This window comes from Nerophis ophidion, linkage group LG07 (assembly GCF_033978795.1).
Source record: "Nerophis ophidion isolate RoL-2023_Sa linkage group LG07, RoL_Noph_v1.0, whole genome shotgun sequence".
NCBI lineage: Eukaryota > Metazoa > Chordata > Actinopteri > Syngnathiformes > Syngnathidae > Nerophis > Nerophis ophidion.
This window is the reverse complement of record NC_084617.1, coordinates 14,323,850-14,350,172: the sequence shown is the minus strand read 5'-3', so window position 1 is coordinate 14,350,172 and position 26,323 is coordinate 14,323,850. Positions and strand designations below refer to the sequence as shown.

The following is a 26,323-nucleotide window of genomic DNA, read 5'->3' as shown; positions in this document are numbered from 1 at the left end:
CCACATGACATTCTCCCAATCCTCTGCTGTATCATCTATGTGCTCTCCGGTAAAGTTCAGACGGGCCTGGACATGCAATGGCCTAAGCAGGGGGACACGTCTGGCACTGCAGGATTTGATTCCCTGTCGGCGTAGTGTTACTGATGGTAACCTTTGTTGCTTCGATCCCAGCTCTCTGTAGGTCATCCACCAGGTCCCCCGTTTGGTTCTGGGATTTTTGCTCACCGTTCTCATAATCATTTTGACCCCACGGGATGAGATCTTGCGTGGAGCCCCAGATCGAGGGAGATTATCAGTGGTCTTGCATGTCTTCCATTTTCTGATAATTGCTCCCACAGTTGATTTTTTCACACCAAGCTGCTTGCCTATTGTATATTCACTCTTCCCAGTCTGGTGCAGGTATACAATTCTTTTCCTGGTGTCCTTCGACAGCTCTTTGGTCTTGGCCATAGTGGAGTTTGGAGTCTGACTGTTTGAGGCTGTTGACAGGTGTCTTTTATACAGATAACAAGTTCAAACAAGTGCCATTAATACAGGTAACAAGTGGAGGACAGAAAAGCTTCTTAAAGAAGAAGTTACAGGTCTATGAGAGCCAGAGATCTTCCTTGTTTGAAGTGACCAAATACTTATTTTCCACCATAATTTACAAATAAATTCTTTAAAATTCCTACAATGTGAATTCCTGGATTTTTTTTCCACATTCTGTCTCTCACAGTTGAAGTGTACCTAAGATGAAAATTACAGACCTCTGTCATTATTTTAAGTGGGAGAACTTGCACAATCGGTGGCTGACTAAATACTTTTTTGCCCCACTGTACACATATATATATATATATATATATATATATATATATATATATATATATATATATATATATAAATAATTTTAACCCAATGCGGCCCCCAGGTCAAAAAGTTTGGGGACCCCTGCTTTAAAGTCTAGGGAGGTCCCTGGTTACATCACTGAAGCTGTGGCTGAGGGAAGGGGGTAATCTCGACAATATATGATTATACAAGAAACGCAAATGTGTTGACACTGGTGATATCACCTTGTCTCTGCTCCGTATGCGTCACGGCGGTGTTTGGCCTTGGCAGTCAGCAGGCCGTTCCTGGACACAGACAGTGATACCAGACTGGCTTGCAATCTTTTGGATTGCCAGCTTTGCACAGACAAAGACAAAATACCATTTCAGCACAATTGATTATAACTATAGCAACGGCCCTTAAGCATAAGAGTTGTGTGATAATATATACATAATAATTCTGAGACAACCGCTTCAAAAGTAGCGCAGCATGTTACATCAAACGCACGTAAAAGTAATTAGTAATTGTGTGTGTAGTTTGATGTGAAGAAGAGCGAGGGAGATGAGATGAAAGGCTGAAAAAGAGCAAGGGAGGGAGGAGTTAAAGCTGAGAGACAAGCAGAACATGACATGGGTATTACCCGTCGGGAGGTGTGTTGGCCAGAAACATGGGCGTCGGTGGCAAAAGATAACGGAGGTAAGGAGGCAAGGAGCATGAGGTCAGGCTTCGTCTTCACGTTCGCGCTCCTCTGCGTGGGGAGCCTGCTGGCCATCGTCACCTGGTACATGTTCCAGGACGACAAGTATGCATACTTGTACGCACATTAGTAAGTACATTTTATTTATAAATGACAAGATATAGGTGAAGTACAACAACAATTCAATTAAAAGAACAAGGTCAACATCATAAAAAGGATACAAAGTGGATTACTTAAAAGTGTCAAGACCACAGAGGGACAAGATGTCCCAGAGTCTGGGAGCTAGAGCCTGGAATGCCAGGTCTCCACGGGTAACTAAAATTACATTTTTGGGATCTTTAGAAAACCCCTGGCCTGAAGACCAGAGGCTGCACCTTGAAGTGTAGAGGCCTAACAAGTCAGTGATGCTCTGAGGGGCCCAACCATGCAACGCACGGAAAGTCAGGACTAAAATCTTAAACTGAAGAAGAACATTGATGGCAACAAATAATTCAGAAGAATATGCACAGAGGAAAATATGATTACTTTTAAGAATGATATGAGTGATCAAAGCTAGGCTAGTGATGGAAAATGATGTTGATGATGCCTATGGTCATTTTTTTGAAATACTTTCATGATGCTTTATGACAAACATTATCCGTTGAAACAACTCGGAAAGAAGCAAAATAAGACCACGAACCATGGATTGCAAAAGGACTGAAAAATGCTCCCAATAATAAGAACACATTGTATAGAATATCTATAATACAAAGATCTATAGAAGCAGAAAGTACAAAACACACAAAAGGTAAGTAGGTCTTTTTTGTCATTGCACAAGTACAACAAAACTTTGTTTATAGCACAAACCCGTTCAAGATTAGACAAACAAAACAGTGTAGAGGGTTACAGAACAGTAACGCTGATGGGTCGCCACGAGGCGCCCCGTAAAAGATGGGAAAAAGGTCAAACGCTGGGGAAAAAGATGAGTAAATTGTAGATTAATATGTTCGTTTTTTGCAAGCAGACAAAAAAATGACTTGTCTGTTCTATTCGTCCATGCTGGGTGCTCTCAAATTCAATTCAATTTTCCTACTAGAAAACAAGCTAACCAACATCTACTGATAGGCAGTAACAAGCTACATGTAGCGAAGCGACATAGCTTAACTACATTTTCCAGTAGCTTGGCTACTTTTTAAACGACTGTAACTTAGCTACTTTTAGAACCATGTAGCTAGGTAGCTTATAAGGCTGAGTGATATGGCTTTTTATTAATATCTCAATATTTTTGGGCCATGTCACGATACACGATGTATATCACGATATTTTGCCTTAGCTTTGAATGAAAACTTGATGCATATAATCACAGCACTATGATGATTCTATGTGTCTACATTAAAACATTCTTCTTCCTACTGCATTAATATATGTTCATTTTAAACTTTTATGCAGAGAGGGAAATCACAACTGTATTACCTGTTGCCTGTATTTATTAAACAGTTATTAAGCAGTGGCACAAACATTCATGTCATTTCCAAAACAGAAAGTGCAAGATTGTCAGAGATATTTTAAAACAAGCTGTGAGTGCACTTTTGTGCATGATGTCACTAAGGTGACATATCAAAACAACACTAAATGAAAGAGCACTTTTTGTACAGAACCCCGCTACAAGAGTTAAAAACAAATAAAGTGCACTTTTGTGCATGTCACACAAGATATGTCAATAACTGTCAAATAAAAATGAGCTGCATAATAGGAAATTAAATATGTATGTCCTTCACTATGTGGTAGGTTCCTGGGGACGTTACTATTTTTTTCATACGCTGTTGATGTGGAAATTGTTGCTTCGGCATTTTGTGGGTGTGGCACCGAAGGGAGATGTTGACATGCAGTTTCAAGCACTCTTCATTCTTTAGCAGGTGACTTTTCAAATGATGCTACATTAGCAATGGTGCTACTTTTTGTAGCAACGCTTTTGCCGCATAAATGTTGAAATAGTCCCGCTTGAAGCCAAACCGCCGGCGCTGTTTTTCTTGGGAATTCATTTTTCATCCGTTTGTTACCAGATTCGCACCTTCTCTCCCTCTCGTATTACCACTTGCAATGCACCGTTAACACCACAGCTAATGTTACCATGCCGCTACATCTCTGCTCCGCAAAGGCGTATGACGTTGTATGTGACGTATGTAAGAAGGTGCGCTTCTTTTAAGTCTGTGAGAAGGAGAGACAAGAAAGAGTGGGAAAAGCCTATAGTGTAATGCCCGCAGCTAAAAGCAACTGCGTGAGAACGTATACTCCAATATCACAATAGAATCATTTTCTGTATCGCACAGGGACAACTAGCCCTACTAGCTTACATCAAAACTACACGCTACAAAGAGAGAAAAACTGGATATGGAATCCAGGCCTAAAATGGTTGGTGTTCGCATGATGAGTCACAATTGGCTAAGGTTAGGGCGAAACATTACGGACTGGCCAATCAGAGGCAAGGGAAGGCGGGTCATTGAAACCAGGAATCAAAATCATAACAGAAAACAACTTATGTCACATGATGAAGAGGGAGTCGGAGACAGAGGGATGCTTCAAGCTGACCACTCCATAAAAAAGGAACATATGTAGATAGATGCTGTTTTTCCATGTAGGCAGAGAAAATTAATAACATTATAGGAGTGGGCTAAAGAAAAGGCAAACAAAAAAAAAAAAATCTATACAGTGGGGTGCAGTGACACCTGTGCTGACTCTTAATGTCCCGTTGATATCAAAGTAACCGCTTCTATCCGTACTCAAACACAAATTAATAAGTAAATTGTATTGATAAAGCGCTTTTCACAGATAAAATCTTTGACACACTGAACATTGATGGCAACATTTTTTGGGAAGCTGTGTTTATACCCAATCATGGCACCCACCTGTTCCCAATTAGCCTGCACACCTGTGGGAGGTTCCAAATAAGTGTTTGATGAGCATTGCTCAACTTTATCAGTATGTATTGCTACCTTTCCCAACTTCTTTGTCACGTGTTGCTGGCATCAAATTCTAGAGTTAAACATTTTTTTGTTGTTGCAAATAATCATTATCAGTTTGAACATCAAATATGTTGTCTTTGTAGCATATTCAACTGAATATGGGTTGAAAATGATTTGCAAATCATTGTATTCCGTTTATATTTACATCAAACACAATTTCCAAACTCATATGGAAACAGGGTTTGTAGAACAACAAATGTAAGAATTCACATTTTTACAACGGAGTCCAGGGTGCACATCGTGCCGTCAACAAATTGTGAGCGCTGCCCCCCGCGACCCCGAACGGGACAAGCGGTAGGAAATGGATGGATGGATAGATAATTCTGAATTTTTAAAAAACCCTATAAGTAAAAGAAATGAAATCCTACTGTAAAATCAGTGAGTGTGTGAGATTGATGTTCCCCGTTCCTTGTCTCACTGCAGCACGGCGACGTCTCCGTCTCCAAGGCTTTGTGACGGCTGCAAGTGAGTACAAACATTTGCATTTTTGTTCGCCGAGCCAATGTGTGTGTTTGTGCGTCGTAGGGAACTGATTGACGACTTGCTGAAGCGCTACTCTCAAACCTGGAAGCAGAGCGAAGAGAATTACCAGACGTTTACGTAAGTGGTAATCCAGACGGCTCACATGGTCATGGGGCCGCGGGATCTTTCAGCATGTGTGTCTTTATTCGTGCACGGACGATACACCAGCCTCCAGCTAGGTGGCAGCAGAGTTAGATTAATCCACAGGTTGCCCAGAGCTCGGCCGCCCGACCACGTATTCACACGGGCTACGAGTCGGGGCTAAAAAGCCCAGACTACTGTATCTTAACGAAAAATCTGAACATTTTTCTGCGCCCGAGTGGGGGCATGACAGAAAATAATTGGTCACCATTGCCGTTACAAAAGTGTGTGTTTGTCTCTGCAGCTCCAAGCTCAGCAGCTTGTGTCGTGTCGACAAGGCCATCATCACGCAGGATAACACCCCCGTGGGTACGAAGATTTCCTTCGATGGAGAAAAGTCCGATACACTCCAGATCGAACCCGAAATTTTCAGAACGTTTATCAAGGTATGGCCACACACTGATGATCCAGGGCAGTGTTTGAGATACAAACTGGTGGGCCGTGGGAGATGATCCAATTTCCCCTATTTGGGTTAAAAGTATTTTTTGCAAACCAGTAATTATAGTCTGCAAATGATGTGTTGTTGTTGAGTGTCTGTGCTGTCTAGAGTTCGGCAGAGTAATTGTGTAATACGTTTCCGTATCAGTAGGTGGCAGCCGGTAGCTAATTGCTTTGTAGATGTCGGAAACAGAGGGAGGCAGTGTGCAGGTAAAAAGATGTCTAATGCTTAAAGGGGAACATTATCACCAGACCTATGTAAGCGTCAATATATACCTTGATGTTGCAGAAAAAAAGACTGTATGTTTTTTTAACCGATTTCCGAACTCTAAAAAGGGTGAATTTGGCGATTGAAACGCCTTTCAATTGTTCGCTGTCGGAGCGATGACCTTTCACCCGTGACGTCACAACGGGAAGCAATCCGCTATTTTCTCAAACACATTACACACACCAAGTCAAATCAGCTCTGTTATTTTCCATTTTTTCGACTGTTTTCCGGTTGCTTGGAGACATTATGCCTCGTCGGTGTGTTGTCGGAGGGTGTAACAACACGATCAGAGACGGATTCAAGTTGACATACGTGGAATGTGCTAATCAAACATATCAATGGTCATGGCATGCTAATCGATGCTAAAATGCTATTTAGGCTAGCTGTATGTACATATTGCATCATTATGCCTCATTTGTAGCTATATTTGCATCCAGCATTTCACTCCACCCACATTTAATGCCAAACAAACACATACCGATCGACGGATTCAAGTTGTAACAGTGGTCAAAAGATGCGAAAGTCCCTCGTTTGTTCTGCACACTTTACCGACGATAGCGATGCTACGACAGAAATGGCACAGAGATGTGTGGATATCCTGCGACACTCAAAGCAGATGCATTTCCAACAATAAATTCAACGAAATCACAAAGGTGAGTTTTGTTGATGTTATTGACTTATGTGCTAATCAGCCATATTTGGTCACGGCATGACTGCAAGCTAATCGATGCTAACATGCTATTTAGACTAGCTGTATGTACATATTGCATCATTATGCCTAATTTGTAGCTATATTTGCATCCAGCCTTTCCCTCCACCCACATTTAATGCCAAACAAACACATACTAACCGACTGATTTAAGTTGCACCAGTGGTCAAAAGTTGCAATCGTTGGTTAGGAGGCAATTACCGAATTCGTCCTCGTTGCCGCTGTCTGTTGTGATATGGCTCAATAGCTTCAGTTTCGTTTTCGGTACCTGCCTCCACACTACAACCATCCGTTTCAATACATGCGTAATCTGTTGAATCGCTTAAGCCGCTGAAATCTGAGTCTGAATCCGAGCTACTATGCTATACCTTTTTGTTCTATCCGCCATGTTTGTTTGTGGTTGCTTCACGCAGTGACGTCACAGGAAAATAGATGGGTGAATATAATGATGGTTAAAATCAGGCACTTTGAAGCCGTTTTTCGGGATATTGCCTGATAGGTAAAATTTTGAGAAAAAATTCGAAAAAATAAAATAAGCTACTGGGAACTGATTTTTATTGGTTTTAACCCTTCAGAAATTGTGATAATGTTCCCCTTTAAACCAAAAATAAGGAAAAGGTGAGTGCCCCTAAGAAAAGGCATAGAAACTTAGGGAAGGCTATGCATATCGAAACTAAAACTGATCTGGCAACAAAGTAAAGAAAACAGAATGCTGGAAGACAGCAAAGACTTACTGTGGAGCAAAGACGGCGTCCACAATGTACATCCAAACATGACATGACAATCAACAATGTCCCCACAAAGAAGGATAAACACAACTGAAATATTCTTGATTGCTACAAACAAAGTAAATGTTGGAAAAATCGCTCAAAGGAAAACATGAAACCGGGTACAAGCGGCCGAAATGAGCTTCCTCTGCCGGGTGGCGGGGCTCTCCCTTAGAGATAGGATGAGAAGCTCGGGGAGGAGCTCAAAGTAAAGTCGTTGCTCCTCCACATCGAGAGGAGGAGCAGATGAGGTGGTTCGGGCATCTGGTCAGGATGCCACCCGAACGCCTCCCTGGGGAGGTGTTTAGCGCACGTTCGACCGGTAGGAGGCCACGGGGAAGACCCAGGACACTTTGGGAAGACTGTCTCCTGGCTGGCCTGGGAACGCATCGGGATCCCCCGGGAAGAGCTGGACGAAGTGGCTGGGGAGAGGTAGGTCTGGGTTTCCCTGCTGAGACCCCGTGACCCTGACCTCGGATAAGCGGAAGAAAATGGATGGATGGATGGATGGATGGAACATGTGCACGCTTTATAACCCCACTAGTCGACCAATCGTCAAGATAGTCGATGACTAGTCGACTATCAAAATAGTCAATCTTAGAAGGAAGGAAGCCAACCAACACAACAACAAACGAAAACAAAGCCGGCAAGTCCGCCAGTCCCGACAACCACCACGCGCCACCACAAACAAAAACATTCTATACACTAGTGCGTATGAATAAGCTGATTGGAGACAACATTTGTTAAGCCTGTCAATGCTTGGTGTGCGTCTCTAACCTCGAAGTTGTCAACTTTGCATTCCAGGAGCATCCGTTCTCCAACCAGATGTTTAACACGTGCGCCGTGGTCGGCAACGGCGGCATCCTGATGGACAGTGGCTGCGGGAAAATGATCGACTCGGCTCAGTTTGTGATAAGGTAAGGCTGCCCGGTCCACAGGGAGGTTATCATTATTATAATCATTAAGGAAGTGGTTGTTATCGTGCTCTCGCTGCCTCAGGTGCAATCTGCCGCCTTTGAACGGCGAGTACGGGAAACACGTGGGCGTCAAGACGGACCTCGTGACGGCCAACCCGAGCATCCTCGAAGAAAGGTGAGCACAAGTCATTCCACTTTTTTCGTCCACTACTGTGCAATGCTATTAAACATACTCGCATATTTAAATAGACATTTTTAAATGTTTTCCCACAGGAAAAATACAAATAGTAAACCTGGTGACAACAATCAGCACCCATGGCAAACCATAACGCTGTTGCCAGTCGTTCACAATCACGATAAAAGACATGACGATGGATGTATTTTTTGAATGCATTCTAAATAACCTTATATAACTATCCATCCATCCATTTTCTACCGCTTATTCCCTTTTGGGGTGGCGAGGGGCGCTGGCGCCTATCTCAGCTACAATCGGGCGGAAGGCGGGGTACACCCTGGACAAGTCGCCACCTCATCGCCACCATTTACATTTTGTCATTTTATCAACCAAGTATTAGTGATATTGTTGCTATAAGCGCTAACGCAGACAAACTATTTATAGCGGCGCCAAGATCACAGGCTTGCGTGCCAAATAGGGCTGGGCGGCATGGCCTAGTGGGTAGAGCGGCTGTGCCAGAAACCTGAGGGTTGCAAGTTCGCTTCCCACCTATTAAAATCCAAATCGCTGCCGTTGTGTCCTTGGGCAGGACACTTCACCCTTTGCCCCCGGTGCCACTCACACTGGTGAATGAATGATGAATGAATGAATGATTGGTGGTGGGTCCCATTTTTATAGTTTTTGGTATGACTCGGCCGGGTTTTGAACTCACAACCTACCGATCTCGTGGCGGACACTCTAACCCAGGGGTAGGGAACCTATGGCTTGCGAGCCGGATGTGGCTCTTTTGATGACTGCATCTAGCTCTCGGATAAATCTGAGCTGACATTCCTTAACACGATAAGTAATGAATAATTCCACTTGTAATCACAGTGTTCAAAATAATTTTCAAAATATAAAACATTGTCATGCATTTTAATCCATCCATCCATTTTTTACTGCACCTGTTCAAAAAGTTGCGTTAATGGTAAGAAGTTATTTATTTATTATTGGTTAGTGTGGGGCTTGCCCTATTGGGGGTTCTTCAGACCACCAAGCACCGACATGAGAGCCTGTTTCAGGGTTACAATGTCGTTTTTTTTTCATTAAGTCTCTCAGTTGCTTTCCAGCAATTGTCTTTTTGTCTTTTGTTCTCGCTCGCGCTCTGGCTCTAGCTCCAACCCCGTCTCTCCTCCTTGCTGCTGCTTATAACAAGGCCCAGGTGGGCCATCTACGCACCTGTCGCTGATTACGAGGCCGGTCCTGGCACACCCCGCTTTGCTGCAGGCCCACAGGCCACGCCCCCCCACCCCCCCCCCCTTTACAGTTAGCTTCAGAATAACAATGTTATCACAAAGAATAGGATACTTATTATACTCTAGAAATGTTAGTCTCACTTAAAAATGTACGCGTTTAGTTGTGTTCAGTGCTAAAAAAATATGATATGGCTCTTACGGAAATACATTTTTAAATATTTGGCTTCTTGGCTCATTGACTTTATCGTTGGGGTGGCATGGCTCGGTTGGTAGAGTGGCCGTGCCAGCAACTTGAGGGTTGCAGGTTCGATTCCCGCTTGTGCCATCCTAGCTACAGCCATTGTGTCCTTGGGCAAGACACTTTACCCACCTGCTCCCAGTGCCACCCACATTGGTTTAAATGTAACTTAGATATTGGGTGTCACTATGTAAAGCGCTTTGAGTCACTTGAGAAAAGCGCTATATAAATATAATTCACTTCACTTCACTCTCTTGGCCAAAAAGGTTCGGTTCCCGACCCCTGCTCTAACCACTAGGCCACTGAGTAGGTTGGGGATTGGGGTTTAAATCACCAAAAATTATTCCCGAGCGCGGTCACCGCTGCTGCTCACTGCTCCCCTCACCTCCCGGGGGGTGATCAAGGGTGATGGGTCAAATGCAGAGAATAATTTCGCCACACCTAGTGTGTGTGTGACAATCATTGGTACTTTAACTTTAACTTTAATAGATGTACCGTCCCCCCGATTCAAAATAATTGCCCAGTCTAAGCCCTAAAGGGAAAAAAGAATAATAATCCACATATTTTGTTATGGTTTGAAAATGAAAAATATCAAAATGACCCGCGCATGCTTACATTTTTCCGTGTGTGGCCATCAGTGGAAAAGAGTTTGGACACCGCTGTTGTAGGCCATTGTTACCTGGCCTGACTGGTGATGTCCCTGCAGGTACGGCTCCCTGATGAACAATCGGCGCGGGTTTGCGGACAGTCTTCTAAGCTACGGAAAGTCCTTCATCCTCCTACCCGCCTTCTCCGTCGGCGACTACACACCGCTCTCCCTGCGGGTGGCCTACACCGTTGAGGACTTTGCCAGCCTGGCACGTCCCGTATTCTTCAACCCGGACTACCTGCGCAACCTGTCCCGATTCTGGGCAGGACACGGCCTGAAATCGCCACGCCTTAGCACGGGCATCATGATGGCCAGCATGGCGCTGGGGGCGTGCTCCAACGTGCACCTGTACGGCTTCTGGCCATTCGCCAACCACCCGCACAGACTCTACGCGCTCACCAATCACTACTACGACGACAGGAAGGTCGACACCAAGTTCCACGCCATGCCGGAAGAGTTTGACATGCTGCTGAAGCTGCACAGTCAGGGCGTGCTGAGGCTTCACCTGGGAGACTGCCAAAGCGCCGAAAAGTAATGTGACCACTAAAGATTTGTTTTTATTATCCAGCTGGGAGTCTTAAAGGGGAACATTATCACCAGACTTATGTAAGCGTCAATATATACCTTGATGTTGCAGAAAAAAGACCATATATTTTTTTAACCGATTTCCGAACTCTAAATGGGTGAATTATGGCGAATTAAACGCCTTTCTATTTATCGCTCTTGGAGCGATGACGTCAGAACGTGACGACACATCAGTACTCAACGCCATTTTTTCCTACACATCAAACGCATCGAGTCAAATCAGCTCTGTTATTTTACGTTTTTTCGACTGTTTTCCGATACCTTGGAGACATCATGCCTCGTCGGTGTGTCGTCGGAGGGTGTAACAACACCATCAGGGACGGATTCAAGTTGATTTACGTGGAATGGGCATCGATTAGCTCGGCATGCTAATCGATGCTAACATGCTATTTACCGCCGATGCTAAGGCAGACATGGCACGGAGATGTATCGATAACCTGCAGATGCGTTTCCAACGATAAAGTCAACGAAATCACAAGGGTGATTGTTGTTGATGTTATTGACTTATGTGCTAATCAGACATATTTGGTCACGGCATGACTGCCAGTCTCACGTCCAAAGGCAAAACCTAGTAACTCACTTCTAGCTGATTTTGAGAAAACAAATGAAAACCAATCTATCTTGATGCTGTCTTACAAAGATCTACAAAGTCATCAAACGTATAGATGTTTTCTTGAGCTTTCATTTTCTTGCCGATTGAGCCATGGATTGAATCTGCTCTCATGAACGTGTGCCCTTTCTCCAGATATTTTATCACAATCTCGGGCAGGCCCCATTCTGCGTTTGCACATTGGGCAAGAGCCGTGTACAGCGTCCAGTTTTTATTTTGACCTCCACAGTTATCTGCCCAAAAGAGTATGCAAGGGGAAGAATCAAGAACAATCCATTTAATGAAGGTGCTTGCAACGTCCTGGGCCAATCTTCCAAATATCCCCTCGTGCCATAATATCACATAATCAGGTTGACCGTCGGCCCCCATTCGTGCAAATGTCTCATTAAAGACAATAAGGCGACTGACAAAGAAGCTCCGATTGGTCCCTTGAGATACTAGGTTTTTCTGTTGTATCTACGCGGTTATGTGGTAGTTGCTAGGTCCTGCCATGCGCGTAACAGCTTACTTACGGAACGAATTACAATATCGCATACACTAATGTAAAGCATATCACTTAGGAACTCCAAAATTATTATCAGCTCAGTTTTGACCAGAATTGAGTTACTGGGTTTTGCCTTTGGATGGGAGCAGTTAATCAATGCTAACATGCTATTTAGGCTAGGTGTATGTACATTTGAAACTATATTTACATCCAGCGTTTCCTTCCACCCACATTTAATGCCAAACAAACACTTACCAATCGACATATTTAAGTTGATCTAGTGTCACAAGATGCGAAACTTCCGATCGTTGGTCTGCACATTTGCACATAGAAGGAAGAAAAAAACAAGATAAAGGTAGAAATCGTGGGGACAAGAGAGATATGCATGGGTGGTATAGCTCAATTGGTAGCGCGGCCGTGCCAGCAATTTGAAGGTTCCAGGTTCGAATGTCGAAATGTGTAATTCTACATTTGTTGTTCTATTTTATACTCAAATTTAGCATGTTCACATTGATTAATCTTGTGGTTATCCATCCATTTTCTACCGCTTGTCCTGTTCTGGGTCGCGGGGGGTGCTGGAGCCTATGTCAGCTGCATTCGGGCGGAAGGCGTGTACACCCTGGACAAGTGGCCACCTAATCGCAGGGCCAACACAGATAGACAGACAACACTCACATTCACACACTAGGGCCAATTTAGTGTTGGCAATCAGGTGCATGTCTTTGACGGTGGGAGGAAGCCGGAGAACCCGGAGGGAACATGCAAATTCCACACAGAAAGATCCTGAGCCCGGGATTGAACCCAGGACTACTCAGGACCTTCGTATTGTGAGGCACATGCACTAAGCCCTGTGCTTGTTGTGGTTATGTTACCTAGAATTCAACTGTTATGGCGTAAAGTGGACAATTGTTTTGATTACAATATAATTATAATATTTGAAAAATAATAAATGAATGTGTTGCGGCAGTTGTTGATGTCACCAATGCGGCAGTCTGAGGAAACATTTGGTTGCTTTTCCAAACACGTCTTTATTGGTTCACTGCCAACATGAGAATACTAAACAGTAATTGGTTAAAGTTTAATGGCTTTGTAAAAACACTGAAACAAAGTCTTAGGTCATTGTGGTCTTGATGTTTTTGAGACTGCACCATTTTTTTCCTTAGAATTTTCCACTAAAAGTGTTTTGCCAAGAGGATTATTTGTAATTTTTACATTTCCAGAATGTGCTTGTTCTATTTTCGAGGAAAACAATTTCGAAGTTGTCTTCATTTTCAAATTGTTATGAAGCGTGGGAACAGATGTTCCTCCTTGAGGCCCCTGAGCTCAAATGAGTTTGACACCCCTGCTGTAAACAAATATAGATGAATCGATGTTCCGTCCATCCATCCATTTTCTACCGCTTGTCCCTTTTTTAGGGGGGCCGCGGGGGGTGCTGTAGCCTATCTAAGCTGCATTCAGGCGCAAGGTGTTGTACACCCTGGACATGTCGCCAACTCATAGCAGGGCCATGAATAGATGTGGTATAGCACAGTGGTCCCAGGCCGCAGAATAATTTTTTATAAATTTTAATTATTTTTTAATTAAAAAAGAAAAAAAAAAAAGTTTATTCAAAAAACATCAAAAACACAAGATACACTTACAATTAGTGCACCCACCCAAAACAAACCTCCATTTTTCATGACAAAAACATCCCTTTTTCATGACAAAGGGAAAAATGAATAAATAAACCCCCCCCCCTCCGCCGGGCCGCGGGACAAATTATCAAGCGTTGACCGGTCCGCAGCTACAAAAAGGTTGGGGACCACTGGTATAGCAGATTTGAAAGTAGTTGCAGTTTTAAGACAGTAGATGGCAGCAGTGTACAAGCTATTGAACACAGAGAGTACTTTTTAGGGCGGCCTGTAAGACTCACACACCGGAAGTGTCAAGATGTTGCCACACCAACTGTATTAAAACCAACAAAACTAAGGAAGAGTTTCAGTTATTGAGTTGATGTATTAAAACATCAAAACTTAAAAGCTCCAACTTTATTTTAGCTAAATGAAGGCCTTTTTTGCTGCCGTCTTCTATTTAAAAAAAGCACAGAGACAGAGTCACTAATGTGTGTTTAATCGTACTCAAACTAAGACAATATATCAAAACCGAAGCATATTTTTGGTGACAATGTCAGCGTATGTTTTGGTCATTACATTTTTACTTCATGGACGGGAGTAGAAAAACAAAAAGCCATTGGTTTATTTGAATTTCATTATTAAAAAAAAAACAATTGAAAAACAAAAATGTCTTCCTTTTCACTTTCAAAGAGGAATAACTGGATTAAAAAAAAGGTTTGGTTTTCGTTTTATAGTAAATCACAAGTCAGCAAAACCTCCCCCCCAAATAAAACCTTATCAAAAACAGATGTTTTACTCTATTCTGACACCGGAAACAGTTGTTGCAATTTAAAGAGGAGACTGTGGATTGACCAATAGGAGAATATATATATATATATATATATATATATGGAGATATAGATGCAAAGTGAGATATGTTAAAGTTAAAGTACCACTGATAGTCACACACACACTAAGTGTGGTGAAGTTACCCTCTGCATTTCAGCCATTCCCTTGTTCCACCCCCTGGGAGGTGAGAGGAGCAGTAAGCAGCAGCGATGGCTGCGCTCGGGAATTATTGTGGGTATTTAAACTCCATTTCCACCATGTCTAGTCTCTATTAGTTATAATGTTGATGACGGCTTATAGTTTATGAAAGCTTCAAAAACGTAAGGTTTCAAAAATTGTAATCCGTGATGATCAGAATGATAAATAAAGGATGGGGATTTGTTTCACATTTGAAGTAAATTGGTGACATTAATTGACTTTTACACCATATTCTAATTGTGTAAGTTTCACCTGTGTAATATAATGATTGAGTGAAAATCATGCAACTTTTCTCTGACTCCAAATGAAATTCACCTACCAAAAATGCAAAATTTTGACCACAAACTTAAGTCGCTGCTCGGTGACTTTGGTCTAGTGGCAGACGTGAACGTCATGCTCGTCGAAATGAGAAAGCATTGAATTCAATTCAACAAATAATAGCGCTAAAATGATAGGAGGCGTTAGTTGGTACCTGTTGTATTCAGATGACGTGCTAACCTTACTGCTGTTGGGATTAAAAGGTGCCAGATGTAGTAATGTGGCCAGAAATGGTACTGCAATCCCGGTCAAAATGTTGTAGTCCCCTCCCACTCTCCAGGACTGAGGTTGCCAGATACGCAGCCGAATCCGAATCCTACTCCAAGGAACTTCAATTGGCAATCGACGAGTCCTACACTGTAGGTTTCTCTTGTTTATGCTTCTCGCAAGATGGTTTAGTAAGTAATTACGCCAAATTTTACTGATGTCGATTTGCCAAATGTATTTGTAAAGTAATACAGCAATATTTTCATTGGGAGTCGGGACCGATTGTTGGCATTACTCTGCTAAAATGTCTAGTTTGACCGCACGGACCACCATCCACATAATTATCCATTTTCTACCGCTTATCAATCAATCAATCAATGCTTATTTATATAGCCCTAAATCACAAATGTCTCAAAGGACTGTACAAACCATTACGACTACGACATCCTCGGAAGAACCCTCATAACGGCAAGGAGAATTCACACCCAGTGGGACGCCAGTGACAATGCTGACTATGAGAAACCTTGAAGAGGACCTCAATTGTGGGCAATCCCCCCGCCCCCCTCTAGGGGACCGATAGCAATGGATGTCGAGCGGGTCTAACATGATACTATGAAAGTTCAATCCATAGTGGCTCCAACACAGCCGCGAGAGTTCAGTTCAAAGTGGATCCAAGACAGCAGCGACTGTCCCATCCACAGGAAACCATCCCAAGCGGAGTCGGATCAGCATCGTAGAGATGTCCCCAACCGATACACAGGCGAGCGGTCCATCCTGGGTCCCGACGAGCAGTCCATCCTGGGTCTCGACTCTGGACAGCCAGTACTTCATCCATGGTCATCGGACCGGACCCCCTCCACAAGGGAGGGGGGGACAGAGGAGAAAAAGAATAGAAGCAGCAGATCAACTGGTCTAAAAAGGAGGTCTATTTAAAGGCTAGAGTATACAAATGAGGTTTAAGGTGGGACTTAAATGCTTCTACTGAGGTAGCATCTGGAACTGTTACCGGGAGGGCATTCCAGAGTACTGGAGCCCGAACGGAAAACGCTCTATAGCCCGCAAACTTTTTTGGGGCTTTGGGAATCACTAATAAGCCGGAGTCTTTTGAACGCAGATTTCTTGCCGGGACATATGGTACAATACAATCGGCAAGATAGGATGGAGCTAGACCGTGTAGTATTTTATACGTAAGTAGTAAAACCTTGATGTCACATCTTAAGTGCACAGGAAGCCAGTGCAGGTGAGCCAGTATAGGCCATATATGATCAAACTTTCTTGTTCTTGTCAAAAGTCTAGCAGCCGAATTTTGTACCAACTGTAATCGTTTAATGCTAGACATGGGGAGACCCGAAAATAATACGTTACAGTAATCGAGACGAGATGTAACAAACGTCTAATCCATGCAAGTTTTGTCCTTGCATGGTTTAGAAAAAGCGCCCCCTGCTTATTCCCTTTGGGGTCACGGGGGGCGCTGGTGCCTATCTCAGCTACAATCAGGCGGAAGGCGTAGTACACCCGGGAAAAGTCGCCACCTCATCGCATGGCCAACACAGATAGAAGGACAACATTACAAATAATTATATATTATAATATATGATATATCATATATCGCCCAGGCCTACTTTGATGGCCAACAATAAAATTACCGGCACATTTCGTTCAGCATAACTCCATTAACAGCGAGGGAAAATGAAGTGCGGAAAAAACACTAGAACGAGTAAAAAAAAACAGAAGGAACTGTGGAGGGGGGGCGTGGCCTGCGGGCCTTGTCAGGTTCAAACATCTATTAAACAGACAAGAAGGAAGGAATCATGCAGGGACAGAGTTCAATTTAGCTCATTGGAACACATGGTGCTGCACACTTAGTCACAGTCCCGCCCTACGCGCTAAGGTTGAGCTCCCACGTACTTCTTTTTATTGAGAGTTCCATAGTCAACATCACTGAAGCCGCCTTTTAAAAGGAGTGGTCACATATATTATGCAAAGCAGGTCCAGAACGCACAGTACGTGACGGAATGGACTGGGGGCCTTGTGATTTCGCCTTGTCCCCGCTTGGTCTGCGTGCTGTCATCTTATCTTCGTTGAGGTCCTTGAAGTCCTTGGCTGTTAGCGGGCTAAAACAAAGATAACATCTGTGGCAGAGGCCACCCCTCAGACAAGAAGTTTTGTCCTTGCATGGTTTAGAAAAAGTCTAACTTGAGCACGATAGCTAATAACTAAAGCAACAGACTTTAAGCATACTAAAGTTAGTGTGATAATATTTACATAATTATTCTAACAGCCTGCAGCAAAGCAGGGTGGGCCAGGACCGCCCTCGAAGTCAGCGACAGGTGCGTAGATGGCCCAGGTGGTGGGCGTTATTATCTTATCACCTGTCGCTCTGTTTAAGCAGCAGCCAGGGATAAGGAGGGGGGACTGGCGTGAGAGGAAGAGCTGGAACGCAACAGACATTCTTTTATTGAAAAATAAAACTGTATTTCACCATGAAACGGGCTTGCAGGGAAATGCTTGGTGGTCTGGTGTGGAGGACCCACGGGAAGGCGACTTCCACAGTCGCCTGTAGCCAGCATTGACCCAGCAACTAGTGCTGGGTGACTGAAAACTATAAAAGGGGAGTGTTTCACCAAAACACCTGGTGGGAACACTTATTACTAAACAAAGGCAGGTGCGGAAAATTAGTGCCCATGGAAACCAACAGTAAACAAAAGGAAAGAGTACAGCCAGGAAAAAGACTAAACCACAGAAACTAAACATAAATCACGCCATGAACCGAGTAACGGATCGTGACACTAAAGTACTGGTAATTTGTACCCTTGAGCACCGGTATCGATTCCCCGCTACTGGGAATTGGTACCACATCACTTCCAATCTGAATGGTACGCCCTCCTCACCCTTGCTTCTTTGTCTTGTCTTTACCTTTTTGTTGCCTCTTTTTGCACTGCTCTCCACATATAAACATTGGAACTATTTAACTGGCCTCAACGAAATTGACAAGATCTCGGGTTTGGGGGAACCTGCTTGTCGTGACAGAGCCGTTGTTGCTGGACACACGACGGACTCTTGGGAGAAAAAGGAGCGCCACGTGCCTGCCGACCCTTTTCTGTCGAGGACATGAAGATATCTACCTATTGGGAATTATGACAACAGGACAGATGCTGATTGGAGTAAGCTTTGCTGTGGTTTGTCGACAAATTGGATTTTTTTGCTGGCAGTCTTCAAGCTACCCCAAAGCCGCCACAAATGATTGGAGGCTGCAGGAAGAATTGTGGACACTTTGAATAACATCGGACTGTCTGCCCCGCAGGTTTAGAATGAAAAGCAAATTTTATGTTCACTCGCATACAAAACATTCTAACTTGGGTTGTTTCCCTGGCTTCGAGACTCTCCTGAAGGACAGTGCAGCAAAGACACAAACAAACTCACTTCCTGTCTCTAATGGACACACTCATGTTGTTGACTTTGGACTAGCGACTGCACACGATCAAGGCCGCGGAGCAGAGACACACAAACATGCATTCAAAAAAATTTACGCCACACATACACACCCCACGTCCCCCAACCCAACTCCCTCAACGCAAATCCCATAGGGGTGATGAAAGGATGGTCAGTGCCTGAGAGCTGCGGCCTAACATTATGACCCCGCACTCCCTTCCCTCTGTTGTTATATCTCAAGGTATACGTCGTATTATGTATATGTGCTTTGCTATGGAGGTTTTTTTTTTAACAAATCCTTTTCCCCAGCGTTTTACCTTTTTCCCATCTTTTACCGGGCGCCTTGTGGCGACCCATCAGCGTTCCTGTTATGTAACCCTGTACACTGTTTGTCTAATCTTGAACGGGTTTGTGCAGAAAACCAAGTTTTGTTGTACTTGTGCAATGACAATAAATACCTATCCATCTATCTATCTATCTATCTATCCATCTATCTATCTATCTATCCATCTATCTATCTATCTATCCTACAGGCCAGTCCGCAGTCTCGTCTTTAAATTGCAACTTCCAGTCCCAGTTTCGGAATACGAAAAAAATATATATATATGTGTTTTCAATTCAAATCCATGAAAAGAAAATACAAATGACCAAAACATGCACTGACATAGATAGCATTGTAATTGGAATAATAAAGAGCTCTCAGAAATGCAGTTTCTTACATTTTAGCTTGAAGTTGATTTCTCAGGGTTTAGAATGTTTTTTATTTAAATTACACCCAATGATGATGAGATTATATTCCTGTGTCCAGAACAATTTTGGGGTCCATAGTTGCACTTTTGTTTCATCACCTGTCTGGATCTTGTCTTTGTTGGCGGCTATTCAAACGGGGCAGGGTGTGGGTACAGCCTGCTTTTGTGCTCATCTGTGGTTTCATGTAACAAGCTTGCTTATGCACAACAACCTGGCGTACGGCCTTTGTCACAGCAAAGATGAGATGTTTCAAGACTGACGTTGACGGAAAAATGTAAACTTCATGGCTGACGTATGTACATTTCTACAGGCTGTGGAAACTTCGGCTACACACAAAGGTGGCCACGACACCGAGATGGACAATTGCGGTAGAAACGGATTGATAAATTTTGTTTGAAATAAAAACTCAAATTATCATTACAGCACAGGACAACTTCTTGCAGTGGCAGCCTCAAGTGTTAGGTATAATTGTAGCCATTATCTTTTCGAACAGGTCGCAGCACTAATTAGCAAGTTTTTTCCACGCACCTGGGCATCACAGGTGCTAGGAAACGGAAGGCCATCAAGGCCACCATGGAGGTAGCAGAGAGAGCCTCCAGATGGCTTTGGATCAGGAGGAGGAATCTGTGGGCCAATGCTACTGGGACAAAAGCTGGGGTCCGATCAACCCTGGCTGGGTGGGTATGAGGCTGATAGACCCAAAACCCCCGATGATCTCAGGCATATGACTGATGATGTGTCCCAGTGCATCCGAGGATGTATCTTACAATCGTCTTCACCTTCTTCCTAACCCCACTATTTATTTTTTATTACCGTATTTCCCAAACCATAGGGCGCACCGGATTAGAAGAAGCACTGCCGATGAGCGGGTCTATATGTAGGCATCCGTCCGTCAGTAGTGACGATGGTTTGCACTTGGGGGAGTTCTTCCTCCCACCATCGAAGCTGGCGCCAATCGGGTGGAACTTTAAGAGTGACAGCTTCCGTGTTGTGTCCTCCCTTTAGAGGGGAAGCTGGAGTGACTTCTCCGTGGCGCAAGCCTGGGCAGAAAGTAAGGAGATCCTAGGGTTGCCCAGTCATCAAGATCCCCCTCTCGGCCGTGACGATGTGGCCCACAGGAAAGCAAGGCAATACATCTGGCATCGGCTTGGCTGCAGGAGTTGCCGGCATACTTGCCAACACTCCTGATTTTCCCGGGAGACTCCCGAATTTCAGTGCCCCCTCCTGAAAATCTCCCGAGGCAACCATTCTCCAGATTTCCACCTGTACAACAATATAGGGGGCGTGCCTTAAAGGCACTGCCTATAGCGTCCGCTTTTCCTCCATACAAATAGCGTGCCGGCCCAGTCCCATAACATATGCGGCTTTTACACACACATAAGTGATTGCAAGGCATACTTGATCAACAGCTATACATGTCACACTGAAAGTGGCCGTATAAACAACTTTAACACTGTTACAAATATGCGCCACACTGTGAACCCACACCAGACAAGAGTGACAAACACATTTTGGTAGAACATCCGCACCGTAACACAACATAAACACAACAGAACAAATACCCAGAATCCCTAGCAGCACTAACTTTACAATACGCTACAATATACACCCCCGCTATCACCAATCCCCCCCTCCCGAATTCGGAGGTCTCAAGGTTGGCAAGTATGGCTGCCGGAAAGGGGGTCAGCAATTACACCCAGCCGCCTCAGCGGCTCCACTCCTGATTTTCTGTCTGGGTTTACTCCCATAGCCTTTCCTTCTCCCAAAGGTACCACAAGGTAGCGGGTGGGGCGGTGGTTGGCGGATGCCAGGGCGTGTCCACACACCGGTGGGCCTGCACACCTCGGCTCTGGGGCCCACTGCTGCTCCGAGATCCCCTACGATTTAGTCTGAGACTGACAGGTCCTAGTTACTATGTGTGGCCGCAAGGAGGCACTGTAGGAGTCTTGGTGGTGGAGAGGCTGTGTACTGGCAAGAGGAGGCTCCTTTTTTTACCCCTGTAAGGAGGGCTTGCCGGTGGCAGTAGCTGAAAGCAGACAGTGGCAACACGCAACATGCAAAATGCAACATGCAATTCTACGCAGTCCCACTGCACTCACGCATCACACACACCCCGTTTTACAAACAACACCAGAGGAGCGGGTCTATTCAGATTTATTTTCATACAAAAGGTGCAGCGGATTAAAAGGCGCATTAAAGGGGTCATATTATGATTATTTTGTAAATGGAAAACACTACATAACATGTAATGGTGGTTCTTTGGACAAAATGTTGCATTGATTATGTTTTACATACCATCTTTAAGTCGCTTTCTGACAGTCGTTTCGTTTTGTGGGCGTTCTCATTTACGTGGCTCACCTTTGACAGCGTCTTCTCCCCGTCATTTTTGTTGTACCGTGTAGCATGCAAGGACGGAAGAGGAAGAAGTGTCAAAAGATGGAGCTAACTGTTTCAATGACATTCAGACTTTACTTAAATCAATAGCAAAGCAGCGTCTTCTCATCCGCGGCTCACTAGTAAAAACCGACCGACCTGAACTCTCGAATAACTAAAGTTCTGTGGGTGATTTATGTAAACTCACTCCACCGGTAATTTTTAGCGCTTTTATCACGAGATACAAGTCAGAACGTTACGCTACTTCATATTAAAAATGGAATACTAGAGGCTTGTTGACTACGGCACAAACAGAAGGTCACTCCGGCAAATGCAGCCTCAACAGCGTGCGTACTCGTCCAAAAGATGGAACCGTAGCACAAACAATTACGCGTCTATTCAGTGCGTTTGCTGTTTTTTTAAACAATTTATATTATAACCGGCTGTCAGCGGAGAAAAATCCCTATTTTAGCCGCACCATTTTATAAGCCACGGGATTCAAAGCCAATAAGTAGAGACTTATAGTCTGGAATGTACGTCTCGGAGAACATGCACTCTTTGCATTGCACCATTAGCAATAAGGCTGGGCTATATGGCTTTTTATTAACATATCGATATTTTTAGGCCATATCACGATAGACGATATATATCTCAATAATTTGCCTTCGCCTTGAATGAACACTGCATACAATCACAGCAGTATGATGATTCTATGTGTCTACATTAAAACATTCTTCTTCATACTGCATTAATATATGCTCATTTTAAACTTTCATGCAGAGATTGAAACCACAACTAAGTCAATTGACCAAAACTGTATTTATTAAACAGTTATTAAGCAGTGGCACAAACATTCATGTCATTTCCAAAAACAGAAAGTGCAAGATTGTCAGAGACATCTTAAAACAAGCTATGAGTGCACTTTTGTGCACGGTCACTAAATGACATATCAAAACAACACTAAATTAAAGTGCACTTTTTGTACAGAACACCACTGCAATAGTTTAAAACATATAAAGTGCACTTTTGTGCATGATGTCACACAAGATATTTCAATAACGGTTAAATAAAAATGAGCTCATAATCCATCCATCAATCCATCTTCTTTCGCTTATCCAAGGTCGGGTCGTGGGGCCAGCAGCCTAAGCAGGGAAGCCCAGACTTCCCTCTCTCCAGCCACTTCGTCCATTTCTTCCCGGGGGATCCCGAGGCGTTTGTAGGCTAGCCGGAAAACATAGTCTTCCCAACGTGTCCTGGGTCTTCCCCGTGGCCTCCTACCGGATGGACTTGCCCGAAACACCTCCCTAGGGAGGCGTTCGGGTGGCATCCTGACCAGATGCCTGAACCACCTCATCTGGCTCCTCTCGATGTGGAGGAGCAGCGGTTTTACTTTGAGCTCCTACCGGATGGCAGAGCTTCTCACCCTATCTCTAAGGGAGAGCCCCGCCACCCGGCGGAGGAAACTCATTTCGGCCGCTTGAGAGCTTTGCCTTCCGGCTCAGCTCCTTCTTCACCACAACGGATCGATACAGCGTCCGCATTACTGAAGACGCCGCACCGATCCGCCTGTCGATCCGCCTGTCGATCCCACGATCCGCTCTTCCCTCACTCGTGAACAAAACTCCGAGGTACTTGAAATAAAATAGTGTATGTGGTAAGTTCCTGCGGACGTTATCTCCTTCTGTTGTTGACTATTTTTTTCATACGGTGTTGATCTGGAAATGGTTGCTTGGGCATTTTGTTGGTGTGGCATCGAAAGGAGATGTTGACATGCGGAGTTTCAAGCACTCTTCATTCTCTAGCGGGTGACTTTTCAAATGATGCTACACATTAGCAGGGCCGCTACTTTTTGTAGCAACGCTTTTGCCGCATACTTGTAAAACATCTTCCCGCTTGAAGCCAAACCACAGCCAGACGATGGACCCCGTGCTGTTTTTCTTGGGAATCAATTCTTCCTTCATTTGTCACCAGATTCGCACCTTTTCTCTCTCGTATTACCACCCGCACGTCTCCGTTAGCATCACAGCTAACGTGACCATGTCGTTACCTTTCTGCTCCGCGGTAGCGTGTGACGTTGCACGCGTGTACTCAAATATCACGATACAGTCATTTTCTATATCGCACAGAGACAAACCCGCCATATATCGAGTATATCGATATATCGCCCAGCCCTAATTAGCAGTATTTTCCAATACTGCTAAAGCCACCCTTGTTTTAATGTGCCTTTTTGCACCACTTTGCCGATGACCAGGGGGCGTATTTATTCTGATGTCTCTGATGTGGAGTTGATAGTTTGCACACTTTTCAGTTGAATCTTGATACTGTACATCTCAACGTTGCCGTGAATGAGAGCGGACGCAAGGTTTTTGTGTGTAAGCGAGATTGATACATGAAGCCTTTAGAGCGTTTCAACAGTGCAAACACAAGCTCGTTTGGTGGCATTCTGACAATGGGCTACTGGGCCGGGTCGCCTTTTCCTGTGACTTTTACCCCAGTTAAAACACAGCTTGCCATATAATATCCCCAAGCCTGGCATTTCTTTTAAAAATATACTGCATTAATGTCATTTTACATATTTTTTTAAAGTAACATTTTAGGCAATTTATCACCATAACAACCTTAAATATTTTAAAGGGGAACATTATCACAATTTCTGAATGGTTAAAACCAATAAAAATCAATAATTTTATTTTTCGAAGTTTTTCTCAAAATTTTACCCATCACACAATATCCCGAAAAACGGCTTCAAAGTGCCTGATTTACACAATCGCTATATCCCCCCCGTCCATTTTCCTGTGACGTCACTGCGTGAAGCCACCAGAAACAAACATGGCGGATAGTACAGAAAGGTGAAGCATAGTAGCTCGGATTCAGACTCGGATTTCAGCGGCGTACGCGATTCAACAGATTACGCATGTATTGAAACGGATGGTTGGAGTATTGAGGCAGGTACCGAAAACGAAATTAAAGAAGAAACAGAAGCTTTTGAGCCATATCACGACAGACAGCGGCACGGGAGGAAACGCGGACAAATTTGGCGATCGCCTTCTAACCATGTTTGTTTGGCATTAAATGTAGGTGGAGGAATAGGCTGGATGCAAATATAGCTTCAACATTCGCTGACCCCTCTATATGGCTTCGAGACTGAGTTGCTGTTGTTCCCAAACTCTTCCACTTTCTTATATTAAAGCCGACAGTTGACTTTGGAATATTTAGGAGAGAGGACATTTCACAACTGCATTTATTGCACAGGTGGCATCCTATGACAGTTCCACGCTGGAAATCACTGAACTCATGAGCGCGGCCCATTCCTTCACAAATGTTTGTAGAAACAGTCTCCATGCCTGGAAGCTTGATTTTTCACACCTGTGGCCGGCCCAATTGATTAGGACACTTGATTCTGATAATTTGGATTAGAGATGTCTAATAATATCGGACTGCCAATGTTATCGGCCGATAAATGCTTTAAAATGTAATATCGGAAATTATCGGTATCAGTTTCAAAAGTAAAATTTATAACTTTTTTTTAAATCGCCGCTGTACGGAGTGGTACACGGACGTAAGGAGAAGTACAGAGCGCCAATAAACCTACAAGTGTGACAAACACATTTCAGGAGAACATCCGCATGCTTTAAAATGTAATATCGGAAATGATCGGTATCGGTTTCAAAAGTAAAATTTATGACTTTTTTTAAATCGCCGCTGTACGGAGTGGTACACGGACGTAGGGAGAAGTCCAGAGCGCCAATAAACCTATGCGAGCCGGCCGGGTTTTCACACACACAAGTGAATGCAACGCATACTTGGTCAACAGCCATACAATACAGGTCACACTGAGAGTGGCCGTATAAACAACTTTTAACACTGTTACAAATATGTGCCAAACTGTGAACCCACACCAAACATGAATGACAGACACATTTTGGGATAACATCCGCACCGTAACACAACATAAACACAACAGAACAAGCACCCAGAACCCCTTGCAGCACTAACTCTTCCGGGACGCTACAATATACACCCCCAGCTACCCCCCACCTAAACCTCCTCATGCTCTCTCAGGGAGAACATGTCCCAGATTCCAAGCTGCTTTTTTCAGGCATGTTAAAAAAAAATAATACACTTTGTGACTTCAATAATAAATATGGCAGTGCCATGTTGGCATTTTTTTCCATAACTTGAGTTTATTTATTTTGGAAAACCTTGTTACATTGTTTCATGCATCACAACAAAATTAGGCATAATAATGTGTTGATTCCACAACTGTATATATCGGTATCGGTAATTAAGAGCTGGACAATATCGGAAGATTGGCAAAAAAGTAACTATCGGACATCTCTAATTTGGATTGGTGGCCCAATAC

General features: G+C 43.8%; 1 protein-coding gene across 1 annotated transcript; it reads left to right on the top strand.

Moving 5' to 3' along the window:
• The first annotated feature begins 1,433 nt into the window (after positions 1-1,433).
• On the top strand, positions 1,434-11,097 carry LOC133556048 (alpha-2,8-sialyltransferase 8F-like). The gene is made up of 7 exons (XM_061905637.1): positions 1,434-1,606; positions 4,927-4,968; positions 5,029-5,103; positions 5,411-5,552; positions 8,153-8,265; positions 8,348-8,440; positions 10,620-11,097. Exons 1-7 carry the CDS (start codon positions 1,434-1,436, stop codon positions 11,095-11,097), a joined length of 1,116 nt encoding a protein of 371 aa, XP_061761621.1.
• The last annotated feature ends 15,226 nt before the right edge of the window (positions 11,098-26,323 follow it).